General features: G+C 44.4%; 1 protein-coding gene and 1 long non-coding RNA gene across 3 annotated transcripts in view; one reads left to right on the forward strand and one right to left on the reverse strand.

The window, feature by feature from the left end:
* The window catches only part of VSTM4 (V-set and transmembrane domain containing 4), a 98,645-nt gene that overhangs the window by 31,882 nt on the left and 45,357 nt on the right, over nucleotides 1-21,406 (reverse strand). For both annotated transcript variants that reach the window (XM_053206891.1, XM_053206890.1), the window contains 3 exons: nucleotides 19,170-19,203; nucleotides 3,830-3,936; nucleotides 2,288-2,349 (listed from right to left, as the gene is read on the reverse strand). In XM_053206891.1, coding sequence (XP_053062866.1) covers nucleotides 2,288-2,349; nucleotides 3,830-3,936; nucleotides 19,170-19,203 — 203 coding nt within the window. The remainder of the gene's footprint in view (nucleotides 1-2,287; nucleotides 2,350-3,829; nucleotides 3,937-19,169; nucleotides 19,204-21,406) is intronic.
* LOC128312562 (uncharacterized) lies at nucleotides 7,112-20,295 on the forward strand. Its single transcript, XR_008292004.1, has 3 exons — nucleotides 7,112-7,585; nucleotides 9,438-9,686; nucleotides 20,059-20,295. It is a non-coding gene; the product is annotated as an uncharacterized LOC128312562 (long non-coding RNA).

Below are 21,406 nucleotides of genomic sequence, written 5' to 3' on the forward strand. Positions count from 1 at the left end.
ATCATGACCTGAGCCAAAGTCAGATGCTTAACCGGGACTGAGCCATCCAGGTGCCCCAACCCACTTTGAATTTAAATAAATAATTTTTTTAAAAAAGAACATAGTGATGAAGTTTAATGAAACTGACAATTAATGATTATTGAAATATGAAACATAAAGTAAAATAAAAAAGGATCTGACAAACAGATAAAACTGCATACGTTCCTAAATTCCCAGTGGGTCAGAGAAAAACAGGCAAAATAAAAAGAAACAAGTATTTCATTTTAGCCATCCTCATAGATGTGAACTTTCTGCTTTTTAATTTCCATTGACATGATGCTAATGAGGTTAGATACTTTTCATGAACTGACTATTTGTGTACCTCCTTTTGTGACATGCATGTTTCAGACTTGGTATTTTTTTTTTTTTTTGTAGTCTTGTCCTTTTATTTCCTATTGATTGGTAGGTGTTCAGACATTCTAAAAAAGAACCTTTGTTGGATGTATGCATGACAGGTTAGACATGGATTAGACAAGTGCATGATCCTTGTCTAATTAGGGGTTATGGATCATTTTTCATATGGATATCCAACAGACCCATCACCCTATATTGAAAAGTAATCCCTCCACTGCCCTGCAATGCCACTTTTGTCATAAATCAAGTGACAATACGTCCCTAGATCTGTTGGGGGCTCTTTATTCTGTTCCTTTGATCAACTTATCTATCTTTGTGCTAATACCATAGTTTATTAATTATTGTGGCTTTAAGATAAATCTTGAAAATTGGTATAGAAATTCTCTACTTTTTTCTTTTCCTTCAAGATTATCTTGGCCACATGTTAGAATAGGGTTGCCAATTTCTCTCCCTCTCTGTCTTTCCCTGTCTCTGTATCTCTCTCTGTCTCTCTTTCTCTCTCATACAAATATACAACTGCTAAAAATACTGGAGACAAAGTAAATAACAATATAACTAGAAACTTAAAGTTGTTCATGTCCGTGCACACATATTGATATAAATTAGTGAGTTAGATAAATAAGAGAAGGTGTCCAGCTCTTCTTTACAGAAGAATTTCAAGTAGTAAATGTACAGGGATTAAGGAAAATAGAAAATCACCATGAGTACACCATACTAATAACTGCTACAAGCAAAATCCATTGACGAATGGAAACATTGTGGCTAAAAGTTCAAGGAGAAACAGGATATTTGCTTAGACTTGACGTTATCGCCCCTGAAATATTTATTAATGGCTGTGGTGGTTAACAGCACAAATTATTTGATACTCCTCTCTCAGGACAGTGAGCTTCTCTCCTTCCCTTGGATGTGACCCGGACTGAGTGACTGGCTTCTAACAAATAAAGTATGGAAAGCGAAAAACAGTAACTTTGGACGGAGAAGCCTGGCAACCACCCTAACCAAGCGATCACAATTAATGTCACTTTCATAAGACATATCGACATCATGCATCCCTGAACAGATGCACTGAGAAGGAAATATCACCTCTGCATTCTACTCCATAATCCAGAACCTCATCTCATCTCTACTCCTCAGAAAACCTCAGGGAAAGCCAAGTCAGGGGGACATTGTAAAAAAAATAACCGGTTACGACTCTTCAAAAGTGTCAAGGCCATGAAAGTAAAAGAATGACCAGGGAATGTCACAGATTGGAAGAAACTCAGGACGCATGACAACAAAATGCAATGTGATATCTTGGACTGGGTCCTGGAACAGAAAAAGAACATGAATGGAAAAACTGCTGAAATCTGGTCAGAGTCTGGGGTGTGGTGAATGGCAATGTGCTGACGATAATCTTAACTTTTGACAAATACACCATGGCTACGTGAGATGCTAACATTAGGAGAAGCTAGGAAAGGGCAGATGGGAACTCCCCGTTTTTTTTTTCCAACCTTCTGTGATCCTAAAGTTATTTCAAAATAAAAAGCTATGACGTATTTTCTGGAAGGTTCTTCAGCAGTCTCTCCAGAGTGGTTATCAGGTTAATGTATACAAGCAGGCCCATATTCCATTTTATACCTTCCTGAGTACGGCCTTTTTTTTTCTTCCTTTCTTTTTGAAAAATAGCATTTATAATGAAACATATGTTCTATTTTGATTTTTAGAAAGCCACTCTGGGAACAAGATGTGGGGAAAAGATGTCTCAAAAGCTGACCCAAGCAGAGAGAATGTCGTTGCTTGGGGATCAAAGCACTGAGAACTATCAGCGTGATTGGAGTCAGTAAAGCTACTACTTGGGCTCTGCAGCGTGTTGAAGGCTTGAGGGGACAACACCAAACAGAATAGGGTTACTCACCAGCGTGACTTTCCTCTGCGGTTTCAGCAGCTTTGGTTTATGGAACGTGGCGGCTATGGGGGCTGTGGAAGCGTATGAAGAGTTTAGCTTCCAATTCTCCCCAGACTTTTAATGTCCACATATCATGAGCAACACAGACATGCTCTGTGGAGACTCATGGACCCCTTCCTGCCCCTATGGAAGAACTCCCGTTTCTGACCTCGATGCCACTGGGTGCCCCTCGATGGAGAGCAATTCTCCCCTAATCTTCAGCCATGTCATCCTTTCCCATCTTCAAGGTCAATGAAACAGCTCTGCATAAAACCCTGCCAGCTACAAAGAGGTCAGGTGTGCAGGTGAGAACCAGGTGTGTTTGGTAAAGGCCGAGCCTTTACCAAACTTCCCTGGGGCTTCCCTGGGGCTTCGTTCTACCTACACACTAACAGTGAAAGCAGTGACCTTGACCCGCACAGCAGCCCTGACAGGTCATCAGGGAGGGTCTTACTGTCCCCACTTAACAGAGGAGAAAACCAAGGCTCTTCCCCACCATGTCATGTCATGAGTATTTCAATGATTTGGAAATTAAACTTGACCTTCAAAGTCAGACAGACCTCACCTCCAAGCCAGACTCCATCACTTAGCTCTCTGAGTCTCACTTTTATCTTTGGTAAGGTAGGGTACTATCTACTCTGATTGAATGAGATGTTACGGCAGGGTTCTCTGCCCCCTTCCCTCCCCGGATCTGCACTTGTCATGCCTTCCAGAACGCCCAGGCCTTCCAGCCTTTCTGTCCACCCATTGTGTGTTCAGCCTGAGCACCAGTGGCATTCACCACATGACCCAAAGGGTCTCTAGGTGACAGCCTGTGAAGCCCCACCTGAGGGATAAAATGTATCTGGTCTTGTTATTTAAATTGTTTATCTGGGAGGTCCTAGTACTTCCAACTACATTTCAAATTATTTGAGGCATGAACGTCTCCCAAATTGGCCATGGTAATTTTAGGAACATTCTGTAGATGGTCTTAGTTCTCCTAAGATATGAGCAGTTCTCTCCTCCAGAAACACCCATCTTTCTCACCCACGTTGCTCTACATTATAACTGGAATCAAAGACTAACCCTCATTTCATCCCCAGGGCCAACCCAAAATAAACTACATACCTGGTTTACATCTTTAGAAAAATCGGAGGCTTCTTTCCCTTGAATGAACCAAGATGTTGACACCCCTTGTCCCACCCCACTATGTGCAGAGCATGTTAATAGTTGAAATAATAGTTGAAATATATTTCAGTGTGTATGGAATATACTGTGGAATCAGTCTCTGCATGTTGGCTTCCCCACCCCCCCACTAAAGCATGCTGAGCCAGTGCACCACCCCCAGCCCCACCTAGTAATGGGGCTCAGTTATGATCAGAATCTAGGTGGGGTTCTCCAAGCTATATAATCACTGGATGTCATGTCTTCCATCTGTCTACCCCCCCTGTCCTGGTCCCACTTCTAACCCCAGACCCACTCTGGATCAGTCGAGCTGGCTCCTGCGTGGGTAATTGTAAGCTAGCTTCCTACCTTTGGCAGGGACTGCAGGAGGAATGTCAGCCTTCTCCTTCCGCCTCTTGCCTTTCTTGGGTTGCAGCGGGGCCAAGCTGGTCACACTGGTAACGGTCTCCCCTGAACTATAGAAGAGAAGAGTCTTGGTGAAGGCAAAATCGTATTTGTTCCAGGGAAAGGGAAAGGAAGCAATAGTTTCTGTGTGTTTCCCGAGTACCTATCTAAGGTCAGGTTATCTTACAGCTGGATTGGGATCACTCTATGTTTATCTCCAGGGATGTCTGGAGGTCTGGGACTGACCTACGGCTAAGATAAGGATGTTGAGATGAGCTAGTTAGTGGTTTATAATGTGCTTTTTAAAGTTCACAGATCCCTGGAGAGATCCAGAACCAGCTTGTCTACACAGTTACAGATGTATGGATTGATAGTTTATACTGATTTCCTGAATTATGCAGTTTGGCTTGGCCACATCACTAGTAGGGTATTAAGATACCTTTTGAAACTTCTGCTTGAGCTTCCATAAAACCGAGATTCTTGGCCCACATTTTTGTGGTTCCCAATCCAAAAACAGAGCCCCTCCTGTGCAAGGGAGAATGGAGCTTGGGAGCTGCACCTGGAAGTCTCCAGGGTCCCCCATGATGGTTCGTGCTTTTTTCTGGAAGTCTCCAGGGTTCCACATGATTGTTCATGCTTTCTTCTGGAAGTCTCCAGGGTCACCTATGAGTGTCACACTTTCTTCTGGAAGTCTCCAGGGTCCCCCATGATTGTCACGCTTTCTCATGGAAGTCTCCAGGGTCCCCCATGATGGTTCGTGCTTTCTTCTGGAAGTCTCCAGGGTCCCCCATGATTGTTCACGTTTCTTCTCCTGCTGTACCTTTACTGTTAGTAGTGGGTGAGTGGCTTCACCCTGAGGAGGGCTGTGGGTGTTTTCAGTTATCTGGCCCTGTGTATAATATCAGATTCTGTATCTATAATATCACATTCCTGTCATGTGTTACCCATGACAACCCAGAATGACGACACTGATAAATAAGCCTTATATTACAGGTATGACATAAAGGACCTAAGTGACAAAAGATACAAACACAGACTGGCTTGCTGTGAAATCTTGATCCTACATGTGGGATGAAGTGTATACACTTTATTGAATGGCTATCACTCTTATTTCAAGTGCGTCGTATTGGCTCCAGCAACCCATAGGGAAGCCCCTTTTAGAATCTCTTATCCTGAGGCACATCTCTTATCCAGGCAGGTGCAGTTACCAAGACAGACTATCTCCCTAATACATAAAGACTTTTTAGAAAGCCTTAAGCCTATGACCAACTGCCTAATAATCAAAATGAAGGAAGGCAGTAAACAGTTATCATGCAAGAGGAAAGGCTCTTACCTATGAAAACATGCTAAAGCTCCCTCACAAAAGAAATCCAAATTAAAACACACTGCACTTCCTTTCTCCACATATCAGAATGGCAATAATCACATTGGAGGCAAAGTGCTATTTTGCCAAGGATGCAGACAATTGGGCACTCAGATGTATGGCTGGTATGAGTGTAAACCCTTCCCAAAGGAGAATACTTGGCGATAAGAATAACTTGGCAATCAGAATAATTTGGCAATCAGAATTACAGAGGCTTCTACTCTGACCCAGCGATTTCACTTCCGGGAATTTATTCTGTGGATATCCTTGCATGTGTATGAAATGTATGTGTAAGATTTGTCCTTACGGTGCTGTTGTTAATAGCGATAAGAACCCAACTGTCCATCAGCAGGGGACTGGTTAAGGAAATGACAGTGAATCTACCAATCCATAAAGGGGGGGGGGGGGTTCTCTGTAGCTGCAAAGAGGAGTAAGAAGCTATTTATGTGTGATGAGAAAAGATACATCGTTAAGTGGTAAAGCTGGGTGTTGGCCAATGTGCAACACGTGCCCTTTTTGTATAAAAGCAGGGAAAAGTAAAAATAAAAATATATATATATATTAGCATTTGCATACATGTGCACAAAGAAACTCTGGAGGTATTCACAAGAATTTTAAAATAGTGGTTCCTTATAATGGGGCTGCTGAGGAACTAAGCAGACAGGAGGCCGAGCAGGAAGAATTATCACTACACATTTTTTAGTCAATTATTTACATTTTCAATTTTAATTAGTAAACCATGTGACTGTATAATCACTGGAAAGCAATCAGTTAAACATGAAGAAATCTCTCTATATATTTAATAAAAGAAGGTAGGCTCTTCTAACATTGTCATAGGGTTTTAAAAATGAACAGAGATTGGGGCTACCTGGGTGGCTCAGTCGGTTAAGCTTAGGTCAAGATCTCACCATTCCTGAGTTCGAGCCCCGCATCGGGCTGTGTGCTGACAGCTCAGAGCCTGGAGCCTGCTTCGGATTCTGTGTCTCCCTCTTTCTCTGCCCCTTCCCCACTCATGCTTTGTCTCTATCTCTCAAAAATAAATAAACATTAAAAAAAATTTTTTAAATGAACAAAGATTGACCCACACATTGTGGGAAAAATTCCAAGAATATAGATCACACTGAGTTTCCCCAAAGATGGCTTATTTTTACTGGGAACGGAAACTCTAACCAGCCATGAGTTTAGAGTGCAGGGTCAACTGTGTAAACTCACAGATATCCCAAAGGAATGTGCGTTTACAAAACGCTGACCACTAAGAGGAAACAAGGGATCAAAAACTCTCAGAATTGCTTAAATACACAACCACATGTACAGCTTGATCTCATAGCTTTAAACCCTTGAAACGTTTATTTTTTCTTCTTTCCATTATAAATTAATGCATGTTCATGTTTTCAAATGGTAATTACAGGCATGGAGGAAAAAAACGAAAATAAATAAGTCTATCCTAACCAAAACACAACCTTCTTAAATATTTCCAGTCTTTTTCCTGTTTCTTGTTTAATTTTTTTAATGGACTTTGTTTATTTTTTTTTAGAGAAGTTTTAGGTTCACAGCAAAACTGAGCAAAGGGTAAGAGATTTTTCATATGTCCCCCACCCCGCCCCCCACACAGGCACAATTTCCTCCCCCATTATCAACACCCCTCACCATGGTGGGACATTTGTTATAAATGATGAACCTACATCAATATATCATTAGCACCCAAAGTCCATAATTTCTATTAGGGCTCACTTTGGTGAGTTCCATGGGTTTGGACAATGTATCCGCCACTGCGGTATCATAAAGAATAGTGGTACTGCCACAAATCCCTCCGTGTTCCACCTAGTCATTCCTCCTGCTCCCCGCCCCCCCACCCAACCCTTGGCAACCGCTGATCTATTTACTGTCTCCATAGTTTTGTCTCCTCCAGAATGTCATATAGGTGGAATCATACATTATGTAGCCTTTTCAGATTGGCTTCTTTCACATAGTAATAGGCACTTAAGTTTCCTCCATGTTTTTTCCTGGCTTGCTAGCTCATTCCTCTTTAGGGCTGAATGATATTCCATTGTCTAGACGTACCACGTCTTCCAAATCCAATCCCCTACCATAGGGTATGTTGGTGGCTTCCCAGTTTGGGCTATTATGAATAAAGCTTCCATAAACGTCCGTGTCCAGGTTTTTGTGTGAACACAAGTTTCAACTCTTCCTTGGTTTTTACACACTGTGTGTTACTGTCACACTGTTTCATAATTTTGCACCCTTCTTCTTACCTAATTTGTATTCTCCACATTGTGACATCTTGACACTGTTCCGGTGAGAAGACAGGTAGGCCACGGTACCCAACCGTTCCCTGGCATCTCAGTAATACCTGACACGTGAGTAATGTTGTTATAAATGTATTTGTGCATAATGGTTTTCTACTCTTAGACTTTTGTGTTAGGTTAGATTCTTAGAGCTGGAATTACTAGTTCGTGGAGGAGGACCATTTTAAAGGGTATTTAATTTGCACTGTCAGAATGATTTCCAACAAGTTAGCCCTACTTCAGAGCCACTCGGTCAACGGATGAGGAGATTTCTGTCTTCATCCTCTTTAACACCTGGTTTATCAGCTTAAAAAAACTACTCAACGGATAACAACGGGATCTCCCTTTTCCTTGCATTTCTCTGACTGTTCGTGAGGATGAACATTTCCAGCGTTTGTCTCCTCGCGTTTCCTCTTTTACGAATGATGTGTGGACATCTGTAATTATTTATTAGGGTCTCGAGTTTTCTTAAAGATTGGCACACACCTTTCACATCAGCCGGACGTATTTAGTGCAAACATTCCTCCCAATTCCCTTTGAATTTTGGCTTCCTATTAACGCACAGTGATCTGTTTCTTTTTGTTAAATTATTCAATATTTTTTTTCTTGCCTACCGCCTCTGAGCTTGGATCGTCCTTGCCAGTTGTACCTCAAACCCTGCAGAATCAAATATTTCCTCCTTCCTCTTCTTTTTTCTTGGACTTAGTTCTTTAGCTCTTTAATATAAAGTGAAAGTTCGGGGACATCATTTATATAAATGTATGCCATCGGACCCAGGGCTTTCAGTAAGCTAAAAAAGATCTGCTTTGTCATCACCATTTTCCTTCAAAACAGCAAAACTGCAGTGAACTAAATTTAGCCCTAATTCGTACTTCAACGATGGGAATTCATATACAATGAGTCACCCCAGTGACGTGACAGATGATTTCTCTCGCAAAATATTATTTCTCCCAATGAGCCAGCAAGACTGGTCGAAATTTTCGACAAAGAAAAGTCCACTTTATGATTCACTTACAGGAAAGTTATTCTATACCTTAGGTTGGGACAGGACTGTGTTTTGTCCCAGACACAAGGGAGTGAGCATTGCTGGAGCCAGTCAAACCAAAACAGATAGAAAACAGGCCAGAAACTCCATCTAAATGAGAGAGGTGTGCGATTGGAAAGCAGTGCTTTCTTTCTGGTTCCCACAAGGGCTGCGTGGCTGGCACACGTGGGAGGTATTGTAACAGGTGCAAACATCTGGCCCAGACACCTCTCATAGGCGTCTCCCTCCCACGAAAGCTGGGCACCTCTGCTCTGTGGCACATGGTGGCCGGATCTGGGGAATGGGCACTGGACAAGGGGCAGAAGGCCTGCGCTGCAGCAGGTTCCACTCTGACGACAGAGGTGACCCTGGATAAGTCACTCACTTCCTGGGCCTCCATCCCCCAATCTGTAAAATGGGGAGAAGTACACTTGCAATCTAACTCACAGGGTTATTATTAGGGTCAGATTGGCTGGCATGGCCTAAAGTAGACAGGACATGAAGCAGCTCAGGGGCACTGACCCAAATCTCTGGTGCATGAGTGCAGTGGGCAATGCTTCACAGTGTTACCCAGGGAGGATCATGTCGCCGCCTGGGTATCTCCTGGCACCATGTCTCGGCCCTGAGGTCTACCAGTTTCAACCTACACGTTGATCAAAAAACTTTCTGCCCAAGATAGTATAGCATGCCCTCCTGTTGCCACAGGTACAGTTGTGTTATCTAAGAACCAGCACAGCACACAGCAGGTGGGTAAGGAGGAGGGAGAAGCTGTACCCCCAAGCAGCCCCAGGACACCGGATGGAGCAGGCAACCTGGGTTTTGCTAGGTATCGAACAAATTGTGAGCAACTACACTTCGCTGAACTTCAGTTAATAAGAGCTACGTGTGTCTCTATCCTAGGCAAAGCACTGGGAAAAGTGCACAATATCCATAGTCTCCGACCCTCCCAGATGGGAAAATGAAGCCTCGGAGAGGTCCAGGCGGGAGACGTGGGATCTGATCCACGGCGGCCTGCCTCCTTGGCCCTGAAGCAAGGATTCTGGGCCCAGCCCAGACAACAGAGAAGAAGAAAACTAGGACAGGAAGAGGGTAAATCAAGCCAGATCCACGATGGCTGCTCTGGGCTTAAACCAGCTCCCTAAAGAGAAGGTACTGAAAGGCGATATCAGCATTCCATTGCATTTAAGTCTGTACTAAATCTGGGACTGTTACAGCAGCTAAAGCCCTGCCTGGGTGGGAGGAAGAGGGCCCAACTAGAGCGCTGGAGACTTGGAGGCAAGTGCTGTGGCTGGTGCCCAAGACCAAGGGCCGTCTTGGCCTAGGATTGGACAGAGGAGGAGGGGAGCACAATTCCTATACCTGGAATTCTCTGGAATAAGTGATGTCACCTGTCAAAATGGAGGGGGTAGGCTGGCCATGTGGAAATCCGGTGTCTCTACTCTATAGCTAAGAGTGTTCGGGAGTAGAAAAAAACAATACAATAGCACAAACTGAGCTGATCCCGCCAAAGAACAAAATTATAACTAAGACCCAGCCACATCCTGCTTCCATAACTAAATGTGAGATCAAAGCACCCCTCATATTGAACCACAGTGCCTGTGGCATACGGATCCTCACCCACACATCAGTGACTATCCTAACACCCACCTGTCTCTGGGATAATACTAGAGGTACAGCTAACCATTCACGCTGAGGGACTTTCGTACATCCAACCCTCGCGTGCCCAGAGGCCAAGTGTTTCCTTCGGTCCCGAGAAATCTTCGTGCCTCAAAATAGGAACTATGAATCAAAATGCTTCCTTAAGGTCTGTTTAATCTTGTTTCCTATTGAATGAGCAGGCACCCTCATCCCTGGGCACACAGCTGTCTGTCATGTGCTGCAAGGGGATTTGCTGCTCTCTGAACTCTCATGCCAAGTGTTGTCTGTCAATCAAAAGAACTCAGCTCAGAAAGCCCTCCGTGAGTGGGGCTGAGGAAGGTGTTTGGGCTCTGGTCCTGCCCACACCTGCCCCAGGCCTGCTTCCTGGAGCCATTCTCCCCACCCCACCTCACCCCACCCCACCCCACCCGACCCCTCGAGCCCTTCTTCTCCACGCTGTCTTTGAAAGTCATTGCTTTAGCTGCCTGTTTTATCTGCAGAAATGTCCATGTGCTTCCTTTCCTCCTGCCCACATAGCTCTGTTTTGACAATGCCGATGCCTGACACGGGTCCCCAGAGGATCACGAGCTCCTTGCCAAGCAGCTCTGTGCTCCTTTTTCCAAGATTTCATGCAGCCCACTCGTCACCCCCTAACCCTGTACCCCGCAGCTTCAAGTGTAGAATCTTGAAGGAGGAACGCTGATCTCAACAACTATGGCGGCCACTCACTGTCATTATCAGTTACAGTCAATTATATCTCAATAAGCTGGGGGGGGGGGGAGGAGCACAATTACAGCCCCCCTCCTCAGGTTGGCTGCCACTGAGAAAGGCCAATGACTCGTGCAAATAGGGCAAATTTCCCAACCTCTCTCTCTAGGCTTTGGAGCGTGCTTTGTGGGTTTCCCATGCCACTGGACTACTCAAGGTTAATGGCTACCACATGCCGGGAGCTGCTCAAAGCTGCAGAACTCCACTCTCAAGATGGACAAAGGGTACCACCCGCTCACGGTGACTCCCTTGAAACGACTCTTTTTTATATGACATGCCAAGAACATAAAACCATATGTAGTACACAATGAGTGTTTAATGGGCTTCACCTACTGCATTATCTTACCAGTATTATTACCATCATTATTATGGAATCTCTCTCAGAGTCCTTGAATAGGGAGCCAGACATGACAGAGTTCTCTGTAACCTGAGCCACAACCGGTGCACCTAGAAAAGAGTGGCAGACCCTTGGCGGTCACGGTGTATTCTTCTCTGCTGCTTCTACCCTATGGGGTTTTTGCATGCACGTTCCAAGCAGCATCAGAATAAAGCTGCTCCCTTGTGAGGGAGCTGCCAAAGCGCCTCCCTGTCCACAGCCTCCATGGCCTTTTATCATAAATGGCTTACACAACCTGAGAGGTTCTGCTGGGGCCCCGTTGTTAAAGCTCTCCGTTGCAGTCCCTGCCGGCTTTGTGAAGCCTGCACAGAAGCTTTGCCAGGCCACTGGTTTTGTTTGTGAATTTAAGATCTATGAATACGAACTGGTAAGATCATGCCTCATTAATATTTAGTGGTTCCATGCAGTGTTCTCGTCTTGGGTCATAAGAAAAATGGCAGAGAGGTCACTGGGGTTACATGCCCTGCATCTTTCGCCCGCACCACTGAGGGTATGTGTTTGCGTGGGATTGGCCCCACCCATCCTCTGGCCACCGTGCTTGGTTCAGGCCGGTCCCCTACCACCAGGGTGCGGTTGTATTTGCTGGTCAGGAAGTGAGACAATTCCTTCATTAGGCCAGGTGGGAAAGTACCTGCTCCCACCTTTCTCTTCCCAAGGGGAGCCAGCCTGGCCTGGGGATACGCCAATCCTTGAGGCAGCACTGCCTGGAGACAGGCTGGGAATAGACGCCATCACCCCAACAACACTGTGTCTCCCAGACCGAGCTTCCCTGGGGCCCAACCACTGCAGCAGCCCTAGTCAGATGAGCCAGTCAAGTCCCTTCCTAGGTAACGCCATCTGTGCTAGCTTCCTGTCACCTGGAATCAGAAGGTTCGTAAATAGTACAGAGGGCTAGCTATTTATCTAACAGTTGGCAGTTTTATTCCTGTTCTTAGTCTGGGGAGACTAATTTGTGCCTTGCAGGGTTTTATGAAGATTAGAAATAAATCCCATAAAGTGTTCACAAGTGGAGGTACACGGGCACACCGTGAGTAATTATGAGGAATTAGCCCACAGCCACTGCTATCTCACTGAATCCTCACGACCCTGAGCAATAAGGACAAAAGCAAATTTGCACCCATTTTGTGGAGGGTGAAAAATTCTCGAGTGGCCCAAGGTCAAGCTGCTGGGTGGCACGGCTTCAGCTAACACCAAATCCAGGTGGGATTTTTTTTTTTTTAATGTTTATTCATTTTTGAAAGAGTGAGCGTGAGATGGGGAGGGGCACATAGAGAGGGGGACAGAGGATCCAAAGCAGGCTCTGAGCCGACAGCAGTGAGCCCGATGCGGGGCTCGAACTCACGAACCGTGAGATCATGACCTGAGCCAAAGTCGGTCGCTCAATTGACGGAGCCACCCAGGCGCCCCCGGGCGGAATGTTTTTTACATGATGCCAGGAATAACCACCAGGCTCCATCTCACAGGTCGGTCCTCCTCATGGCTTCCTCTGCCTGGGGACTAGGGAGGGACACCGAGCCTGAGAGCTGGGGTGGGGTGAGGATAAGAGGCACAGCAAGGATGTCAGGGATGCAGGACGGGGGCCAGGAGCCACACGGCCGCATCTGCTATCCCGGCCCTCGCCACCTTGCTTGCTCAGGTGAACGTGGCCAGAGGGGAGGCATTCGGCACACGTGTGGGCTAAAACCCAAGCAAAGAACAATAATGGCTGGCGCATCTGCAAATCGATGCCTATAACCAGAGCACATTGGCTTCTCAAAGTCAGGGGGACGCAGGGCAGCCACCGCCCTCCCCGGCATCTGTGGCTACACCCTTCCCACACTGCTTCCATTGCCCTAACTCTCTCTAGCGTCTCCTCCCCGTTCACCTGTGTGCATGCCAACCCTGAAGTGCTCACAACCATGTCCGAGCTTCCCGGTGTGTCTGGGACAGTGCATTAGTCCTGGAGCCAGGTGGCCCCGGGCTGGCATCCTCGCATCTCCACCTCTGCCTGGCTGAGACCTCACCACGAGCCACACTCTTCATATCAGTTTTCATCTGGAGAATGGGACGATCACACCACCCACTCTTGGGGTTGTGGTGAGGAATGAAGAAGATGCTATGTGTTGATGCTTAGCCCTGTGCCCATCCCCTGGCATCTGGCCCTGCCACCCCCTCCAGCCTCTCCTCCCTGCTGCTCTGCCCTGCACCTGCAAGGCTCCTCACCCTCATGGACCAAGTGACCTCATCCTCCCAGCCTGTCACCCACTGTACTTCTCCCTCCCCACTTCCGTGTGCTGCCTTCCCCCACCCCCCCGCCCAACCCTTTTCTGGAACACTCTTCCTCCTCCTTCAATACTTGGCCTGAATTTCACCTCCAGGAAGCTTTCCCTACCAACCACAGAGCCCGGGGACGGGGTTAGGAGCGCCTCATCTGGGTGCCCGTGACAGCTTGGTGGGCACCACCTGCATGCTGCCACGGTTTTGTTTCTCTAGGTCTCCCATTTGATGCAGCACTCAAGGGCATGGGCTGCGTGCTATTTTATCCTTGCCCTAACAGGGCTTACAAGAAATCCCTTACAGAAGAATCACCCAAGTGTGACTAAATAATAACAAAAACCAGTTGCATAGAGCTCACCATTTACCAGGACCGTCAGAAGCACTTCACACAGACTAACTCATCGAATCCTGCCAACAACACTATGTGCCAGCTTTGCCCCTCCCCCCCTTTCATCAGAGAGGTGGCAAAGCTGGCCAAAGGCACACAGCAATCAGTGGCAGAGCCCGGATTTGAACCGAGGCAGCCTGGCCCCAGAATCTTTCAGCATCACAGAAGATTACCTTTCACAGAAAAAACAAATTCCATAATCCTACCACTATTCAGTATTATGGAAATGAAGCGAGTAGTTACACATCTAAGTTCAGAGCCGGTATCTTTAGATTCCCTTTGAAATCACCTCTGCCTTCACACTAAGGTTCTGAACCAGTCAATTATTAATTAAATCCCATACTTCGACTGTCAGGGTATGTTTTTTAAAAAAAAAAAAAATCTCTGATGGTTCAGAAAAAACTGAAAAGTGCTTTAAACAAAGCTCACAAACCACAGTAATGCTATGCCTGTAACTTATCCAGCATATAAATAGTCTGTGCCCCTGTTCATCCATGAGAGAGCACACACACCAGAGAACATGAAGAAAGCCTGGATATCTTCCGTCGGAACTGCTGTTGGCACAGGGAACATAATGTGCACTTCAATTTCTCCCATCTGCAAATACTTTGTTATCTCAAACCCGTAAGAAGAGGTCAAACAACAGATCAGGAAATCTACTGTCTGGGAACTGCCTTTTTGGTGCCCACGGCCATCCTCTTGGCAACTTTTCTTAAACTTGACCTACAGGAAAGAAGGCATCTGCATCCGTGGACAAGGTGTCATGGTGTGGGGCTCTATGCAGTTGGTGGCATTTCATTTCAAATCTGCCTTTCCGGGACCTTTGGGGGCAGTATCATGCTCACTCCTCGAGCTGCTTTTAGGGAGCTGAAAAATCTTGCAGAACCCTGAGATGCTCTGGCCCAGCTTTCTGTTCCAGGAGAGCACTTAGCCATGGGAAGGAAACAGTTTCCCAACCCCCAAATCAGGGCCACCCCCTCCCAGGGGATAGCAACTTCCGACTTTGGGGATGACACATATTCAAAACGAGACTCGCTTTCCTTCAGTATGAACTTCTCGCAATAAGTCATGGAATCCCTTAGAGCCTCCAGGTCTATCCCAGTCACTTGGTAGGCCCTCCTCTTGGTGACCGCGGCCACAGTGCCAGCATGTGGCCTCTTCCTGAGGGTCCCTCCCCTGCCTAAGGGTTTCCGTTCCTGGCATCCTGCCCTGGTCCTGTGCTCTCTGCCCATTCTCCCTTAGGAGGAAGTGGTCAGAGGACAGAGAAGGACATTTATCCCAATAATAGCTTGAGACTCCAGGGGCCCAGCTGCCCACTGCCATTGCACGGATGGAGCTGGGGTCGGGAGGCCCCAACACAACAGGGACAGAAGGAGCCTCTGTGTGGGCTGCAGAGGCAGAGCACAATTCAGGCCAGAACCAGTTGAAAGGCAAGGGACCGACCAGTTCACTAGCAAGGAATCTGGGCTGCACTGAGTCAAATCAGCCTGAGGTCCTAATCGGGAAGATGAATACAAGTTGGCGGGGCACCCCTACATGGTCCTGGGGTGCAGTGGAGTAAAGACAGGCTTTCCAGAGGTAGATCTGTGGCTGGCCCGACAGGAGACATGCCCATGGAGAGAGCTTAACTCAGGCACTCACAGATTCACAGACAGCACCAGCTGGTAGAGGGGTGGCATCTGAATGGGACTTTGTGGTCATCACTGACCTCTGGTAGGTATCCCACGGCCAGGGGTGACCAAACTCTAAGGCCCACCAGACTAGGGTGACACCCTTACTATATGTCTAGCCTTGGTACCAGCTCAGAGTAGGAGCATGTCATATCCCTATTACCAAAGGGAGAGGAAGGGAGAGGCCCAAATGGCACTCCTTGTTAGCGAGGCAAGGGACACAGTAGATCACAGCAGGCAAATCCTGAGAAGCAGTGGCAGGCTGGCTCCTCACAGCCTCTGGGCTCCCCAGCCATAACCTCCCCCCATATCTGAAATGCCAGTCCTTAGGGCTCTGGGGGGACATACTTTTAAGAAGAAACAAATACCTTTATCGAGGCATAATTTACTTCCCATGAAAGTCATTGATCTCAAGTGTATGACTCAACCATCACTACACTACAGTCTTGGAACATTTCTATTACCCCCCAAATTTCCCTCTTGCTCATTTATAGTTAATTCCTATGCCCACTCTCAGCCCTAAGCAACTATTTTCAGTTCCTATAAATTTATCCTTTTCTGGACATTTCAGATAATTGGTATCATGCAATGCATATTTTTTGCATCTGGTTTAGTTCACTTAGCATAATGTTTCTGAAGTTCATCCATGTGCAGAATGTATCAGCAGTTTGTCCCTTTTTATTACCGCATTGTATTTCATCAAACGGATTACTAAATGTTGTTTATCCTTTCATCAATTGATGGCTACATTCAGATTGTTTCCATCTCCTGGTTATTATGAACAAAGCTGCTGTGAACAACTGCATGGATGTCTTTGTGTGGACACATGCTTTCATTTCTCTTGGGCAGACACCTACGAGTAAAATCTCTGGGTAATCATATGGTAAGTTTATGTTGAATGTTTTAAGAAACTACCAAATTGGTTTCCAAAGCCGCTACACCATTTTACATCCCCACCTGCAATGAACAGAGTTCCAGTTTCTCCACCTCCTCACCAACACTTGACATCATTGTCTTTTTACAGCCATTGTAGTTGTATTTGTACCACTTAATGACCAACGAAACGGAATATATTTTTGTGAATTTGTTAGCCATTTATATACCTTCTTCAGGAAAATATCTATTCAAATCTCTTTTCTTTGGTCCATTTTTGTGTTATTTGTCATCTTATTATTGAGTTGTAAGAGTTCCTTATATATTTTATCCCAGCATTATTTGTTGAAAAGACTGCTTTCTCAAACTTTTTGAAATAATTTGTGAAGAATTAGTATTATTTTTTCTTTCAATTCTCGATATATTTCACCAGTAAAGCAACATGGGCCTGGGCTTTTCTTGTTGGAAAGATTTTAGCTAACAATTCAATTTCTTGATTTATTATAGGTTTATTCAGATTATAGCTGTCTTTTTAAATCAATTTAGATAATTTGTGTCTTTCTAAGAGTTTTTCTATTTCATCTATGTTGTCTTATTTTTTAGAATAAAAGTGTTCATAATATTTTCTTATAATGCTGTCAACTTTTGAGTCTGTAGCGATTCCCTTTTTTCTTCCTGATTTGGTAATTGGCTTTTTCTTTTTTATTTTCATGTACAGTCTAACTTAAGATTTGTCAATTCTATTGATCTTTTCAAAGAACCAACTTTTGGTTTTATTGATTTTTTCTGTGTGTGTGTGTGTGTTTTCCCTGTCATCAATTTCTGCTCTAATCTTTATTATATCCTTTCTTCTGCTTACAATGGATTTCACTTGCTCTTCTTTTTCTAGTTACTTATGGTGAAAGCTTAGGATATTGATCTGAGATCTTTCTTCTTGTCTAATACAGGCATTTAAAGCCATAATTCTTTCTCTAAGCACTGCTTTAGCAGCGTATCTCGTAAGTTTTCATGTGTTTCGTTTTCATTTCTTTTCAATTCAAAATATTTTCTAATTTCTCTTATAATTTCTTCTTCATATTATTTAGAAGTGTGTTGTTTTAAATTTCAGAACATTTGGGATTCTCCCAGATTTCTTTCTGTCATTAGTTTATATTTAATTCTTTTGCTTAGAGAACAAACTTTGTGTGATTTCTTACATACATAAACTTTTTAAGTTTATACAAATCTGTTTTCTGGCCTCGCATCTGGTCTATCCTGGAGGATGCTCCCAGTGCACTTGAAAGGTGTGGTAGGTGGTCATTGGGTAGAGTATTCCTACTCTATGTGTCAGGTCAAATTGCTTGATTTTCTGTGCCCTTGAATTTCTGTCTAGGTATTCTATCAATTATTGAGAGTGGATCTTGAAATATTCAGCTCTTATTCTAGAATCATCAATTTCATCTTTCAATTTTCTATTTTTCTTCATGTGTGTTGAGGCTCCGTTGTTAGGCCCATATACATTTATTTGTGTTGTATCTTCCTGGTGTATTGTTCTTTCATAATTTGAAATTTCCTTCTTGGTCTCCAGTAATATTTCTTGCCTTAAATTATGTCTCATCTGCTATTAATTTAACTACCATCCCTCTTATTGTTACTATTTGCATGGTATTTTTCTCTTCTTTTGGGTGTTCTCCATTCTCCACTGCACATGCACGTTGCCTCAGCCAGAAACACACTTGCCCCAAATGTGACCAAAAGTTCAGGCTAGTCAAGTCATTGGACCTCCCTGCTCAATACGCCTAAGAAGGTCACCTCCACCGACAATGCTGCTGAACGTGAGCATTGCACACTGCTCCAAGTCACATGATCCCCTTTCTACCACAACAGAGCTGCTGGTGGTCCTTATGCCTTCCATGGATTCAGATGAAAAATTCACTGTCATTCAAATTTGTGTTTGCACAAATGTAGGTCATGCATGGTTTCTCTCTGATTTTTTTTAGGATTTTTTTCTTTGTCTTTGGCTCTCATAATTTTTTTCTTACCACCTTTGAGTCCTCCTTTGGTTGTCTCTGATATTATTTTCAGGGTTTATGGTTGTGCTTCGCAGGGAAGAGCAGGGAGAAGTTGACCTATGCCATTGTGACTAGACCAGAAGTGTCAAGTTTCTAAACAGTATGAGTTTGCAATATCTACTATAACCGTTATGTTTCCTGTGAGGTGTGTTCCACGAGCTAGAAAGCTAGCATCTTACCACATATATTACTAATGGCCACATTCTGCAGAGTGGGGCATAGGACAAGCAGACATTGGTGAAAGGGAATTAGGAGTATTTGTGGTCAGAAGGCATCAAAGTGGTTCAGTCCAAGCTGCTAGCCTCTTCCTAAACAGGGGACACGGTTCTCCAAAAGCAGGCGTCAAGCCTCCTCCAGCATGTATGTTGAAGCAGCATGAGCCATATTTTCTTTGGACCCTCTGGGGGTGATAACCAGAGCATGGAATCTAGACACATGCAAGGGCATGAAGGACACACATTTTGAGGCCAACGTGCAGACCAACATGCAGACCCCCTAGGTAAAGATACATATTTAACCAATTTCTTGGTAATATCAATAGAAAGTAAACTATCAGAGTTTCGTTTGAAGAAAGAAAGAAAATATTCCTACCTGTTCTGAGGACATTTCACCAAATAATGTCTCACTGTTAAAAAAAAAAAATAGAAGATGATAAATAAATGTTACTTTAGATATAGAAGCTCCAGGAATCACCAGGAAATGCAGGTGCCCAAATGTTGCCCAGATATTGATACAAGTCACCTCTTGGGGCTTTCATACTTCTCTGTGGATGAGTACAGCAGAACTATAGTAGGGACACTGCAGTGACTTGATAGTGTTATACTCCTGGATTGAGCCAGGCATGAAGCCATATACCCCAGACCTCCTAGTTTGTTAACCCAAAACATTCTTTTTTTTTTTTTTTTCTTTTTTTGCCAAGCTAGGTTGAGGTGGGTTCTAACCTGAAAGGTCCTAGAGTAACAGAGTCACCGAACTTCAAAGTTTTACCTCAGTCATGAGAAAGCCTTTTGGGGAAACCTATTTCCACTTAGGTGCTCCTCTCTGTAAAATGGGTTTTCATTCTCTGATCAGTGCTCTTCCAGGACTAAGTGGGGGTCCTTGGAAAAACAGTCTTAGAGCAAGACATCCTCCACAGTAGGTCTCATTGAGAAAAAAACCCAGATTTTAGCTGCAGAGGAAATATAAGAATACTCAGGGAGTTATCCAAATAAGTGTCCAATCTATGCTCACAACTGAGTTCATCTCAAGCAGAAGTAAAGCCATAGGCCCTGGAGCTGGGTGTAGATCATTACACCAATGGCCCCATGAATCATACCTCCCTGTATCTAACTATAATCCTGTGAAAGTCCCTCCCACGCTGACCCAGGGCTTGGCCACCAGATGTGCTTTGGCCAATGAAACAATAACCAATATGTCACAAACAAAGGCATAAAAGGCCCTTTTGCCCTGATATTTGCTCACTTTCTCTCTCTTGTCATAGGGAACTCTTCTGCGACCACGTAAAGAAGCCTGGCTGGCCTACTAGAAGATGAGACCGCATGGAACAGACACAAGTCCCCCCAGCTGATGCCCCAAAGCAGCCAGGCCCCAGCTCATCCACCAGAAGACCGCAGCTTCAGGAGCGACTCCAACCAAGACCAGAAGAACTGCTCAGCTAAGCCCAGCCCAAAGTGCTGACCTATGGAATTGTGAGCAAATAAAATCATTGATGTTTTAAGCTATGACACTTTGGCGTGATCTGTCCTGCAGGTGACCAGGGCAGGTTCCAGACCAGCATGACAGAATCTCAATGTTAGAGAGGGCTCTTTAGGTTCACCTGTTCCAACCCCTTATTAGTACGTGCATTCCTTCTGCATTCTGTTTACTGAGCACCTGCTCTGTGCGGGATAACTTCCAGATGCAACAATAATAAAACCACAGTTAGTAGTTACCGAACAATTCATATATTCCTGGAATTACCCTAGATGTATTAAATAGATCAGTGATCATTAGTCTGGGATCTGCACACCATTGGGCACTCTTAGGAAAGGCAGTTTTGAGGAAAGCAGTTTCTAGATCCTCACCTACCATGGTATTCTTTCCTCAGAATTCATTCTCCTGAAACATGCCTGAGTTCTGGCTGTATTCCTTTCCCTCCCTCCTCATCACATCATCCTTTCTCTGCACAGAATTGAACGCACGCCTCTCACCCATCCTGGCTTGTACTATGGAGACTTGTCCTAAGGGTAAATAGTAGGCACCAAACAAGAAATGATTTGAAACCTTGGTGCCGGTGTTGAGAAAGCGAATGACCAATGGCTGGGCATCTAAACCTTTCACCAGCAGAGAAGTTTCCAATACTTTGCTTTCAGCAAGGATTAAATAATAACCTAATCCAGTTGTCAGCTGGGAGAGTATTAAAAATCATTTTCAATGACTGATCACTATATGACTTCGGACATGTAACTCCGTAGTACACAAAGTACTGAATAGTATAAGAAAACTTCATCCATTCCTGCCTCTTTTTATGCGGAATGAAGTATTTCAGGGTTAGCATCTATGTAAAAAGTAGGAATAGATTTGGTGCTGAATTCTATTACTAAGCAAATTCATACAAGGGTATATGAAGTAAACTACAAATCTACTTCAATAAAAATACATTTCCAATGAAATGTTCTCCGTATGGTTATTATCAAAATTGATAATATCATCATGGAGTTTTGATTCTTTATACCCGTTTTCTAGATCTCATTAATTATGTAACTCAACACAAAAACAATTAAAACCTGGAAACTTATGGAATAAGGAAATTTTAAAATCCTTAATTAAAATCTTTATACACATTATTT

The sequence above is a fragment of the Acinonyx jubatus genome, chromosome D2 (assembly GCF_027475565.1).
Source record: "Acinonyx jubatus isolate Ajub_Pintada_27869175 chromosome D2, VMU_Ajub_asm_v1.0, whole genome shotgun sequence".
NCBI classification, from domain to species: domain Eukaryota; kingdom Metazoa; phylum Chordata; class Mammalia; order Carnivora; family Felidae; genus Acinonyx; species Acinonyx jubatus.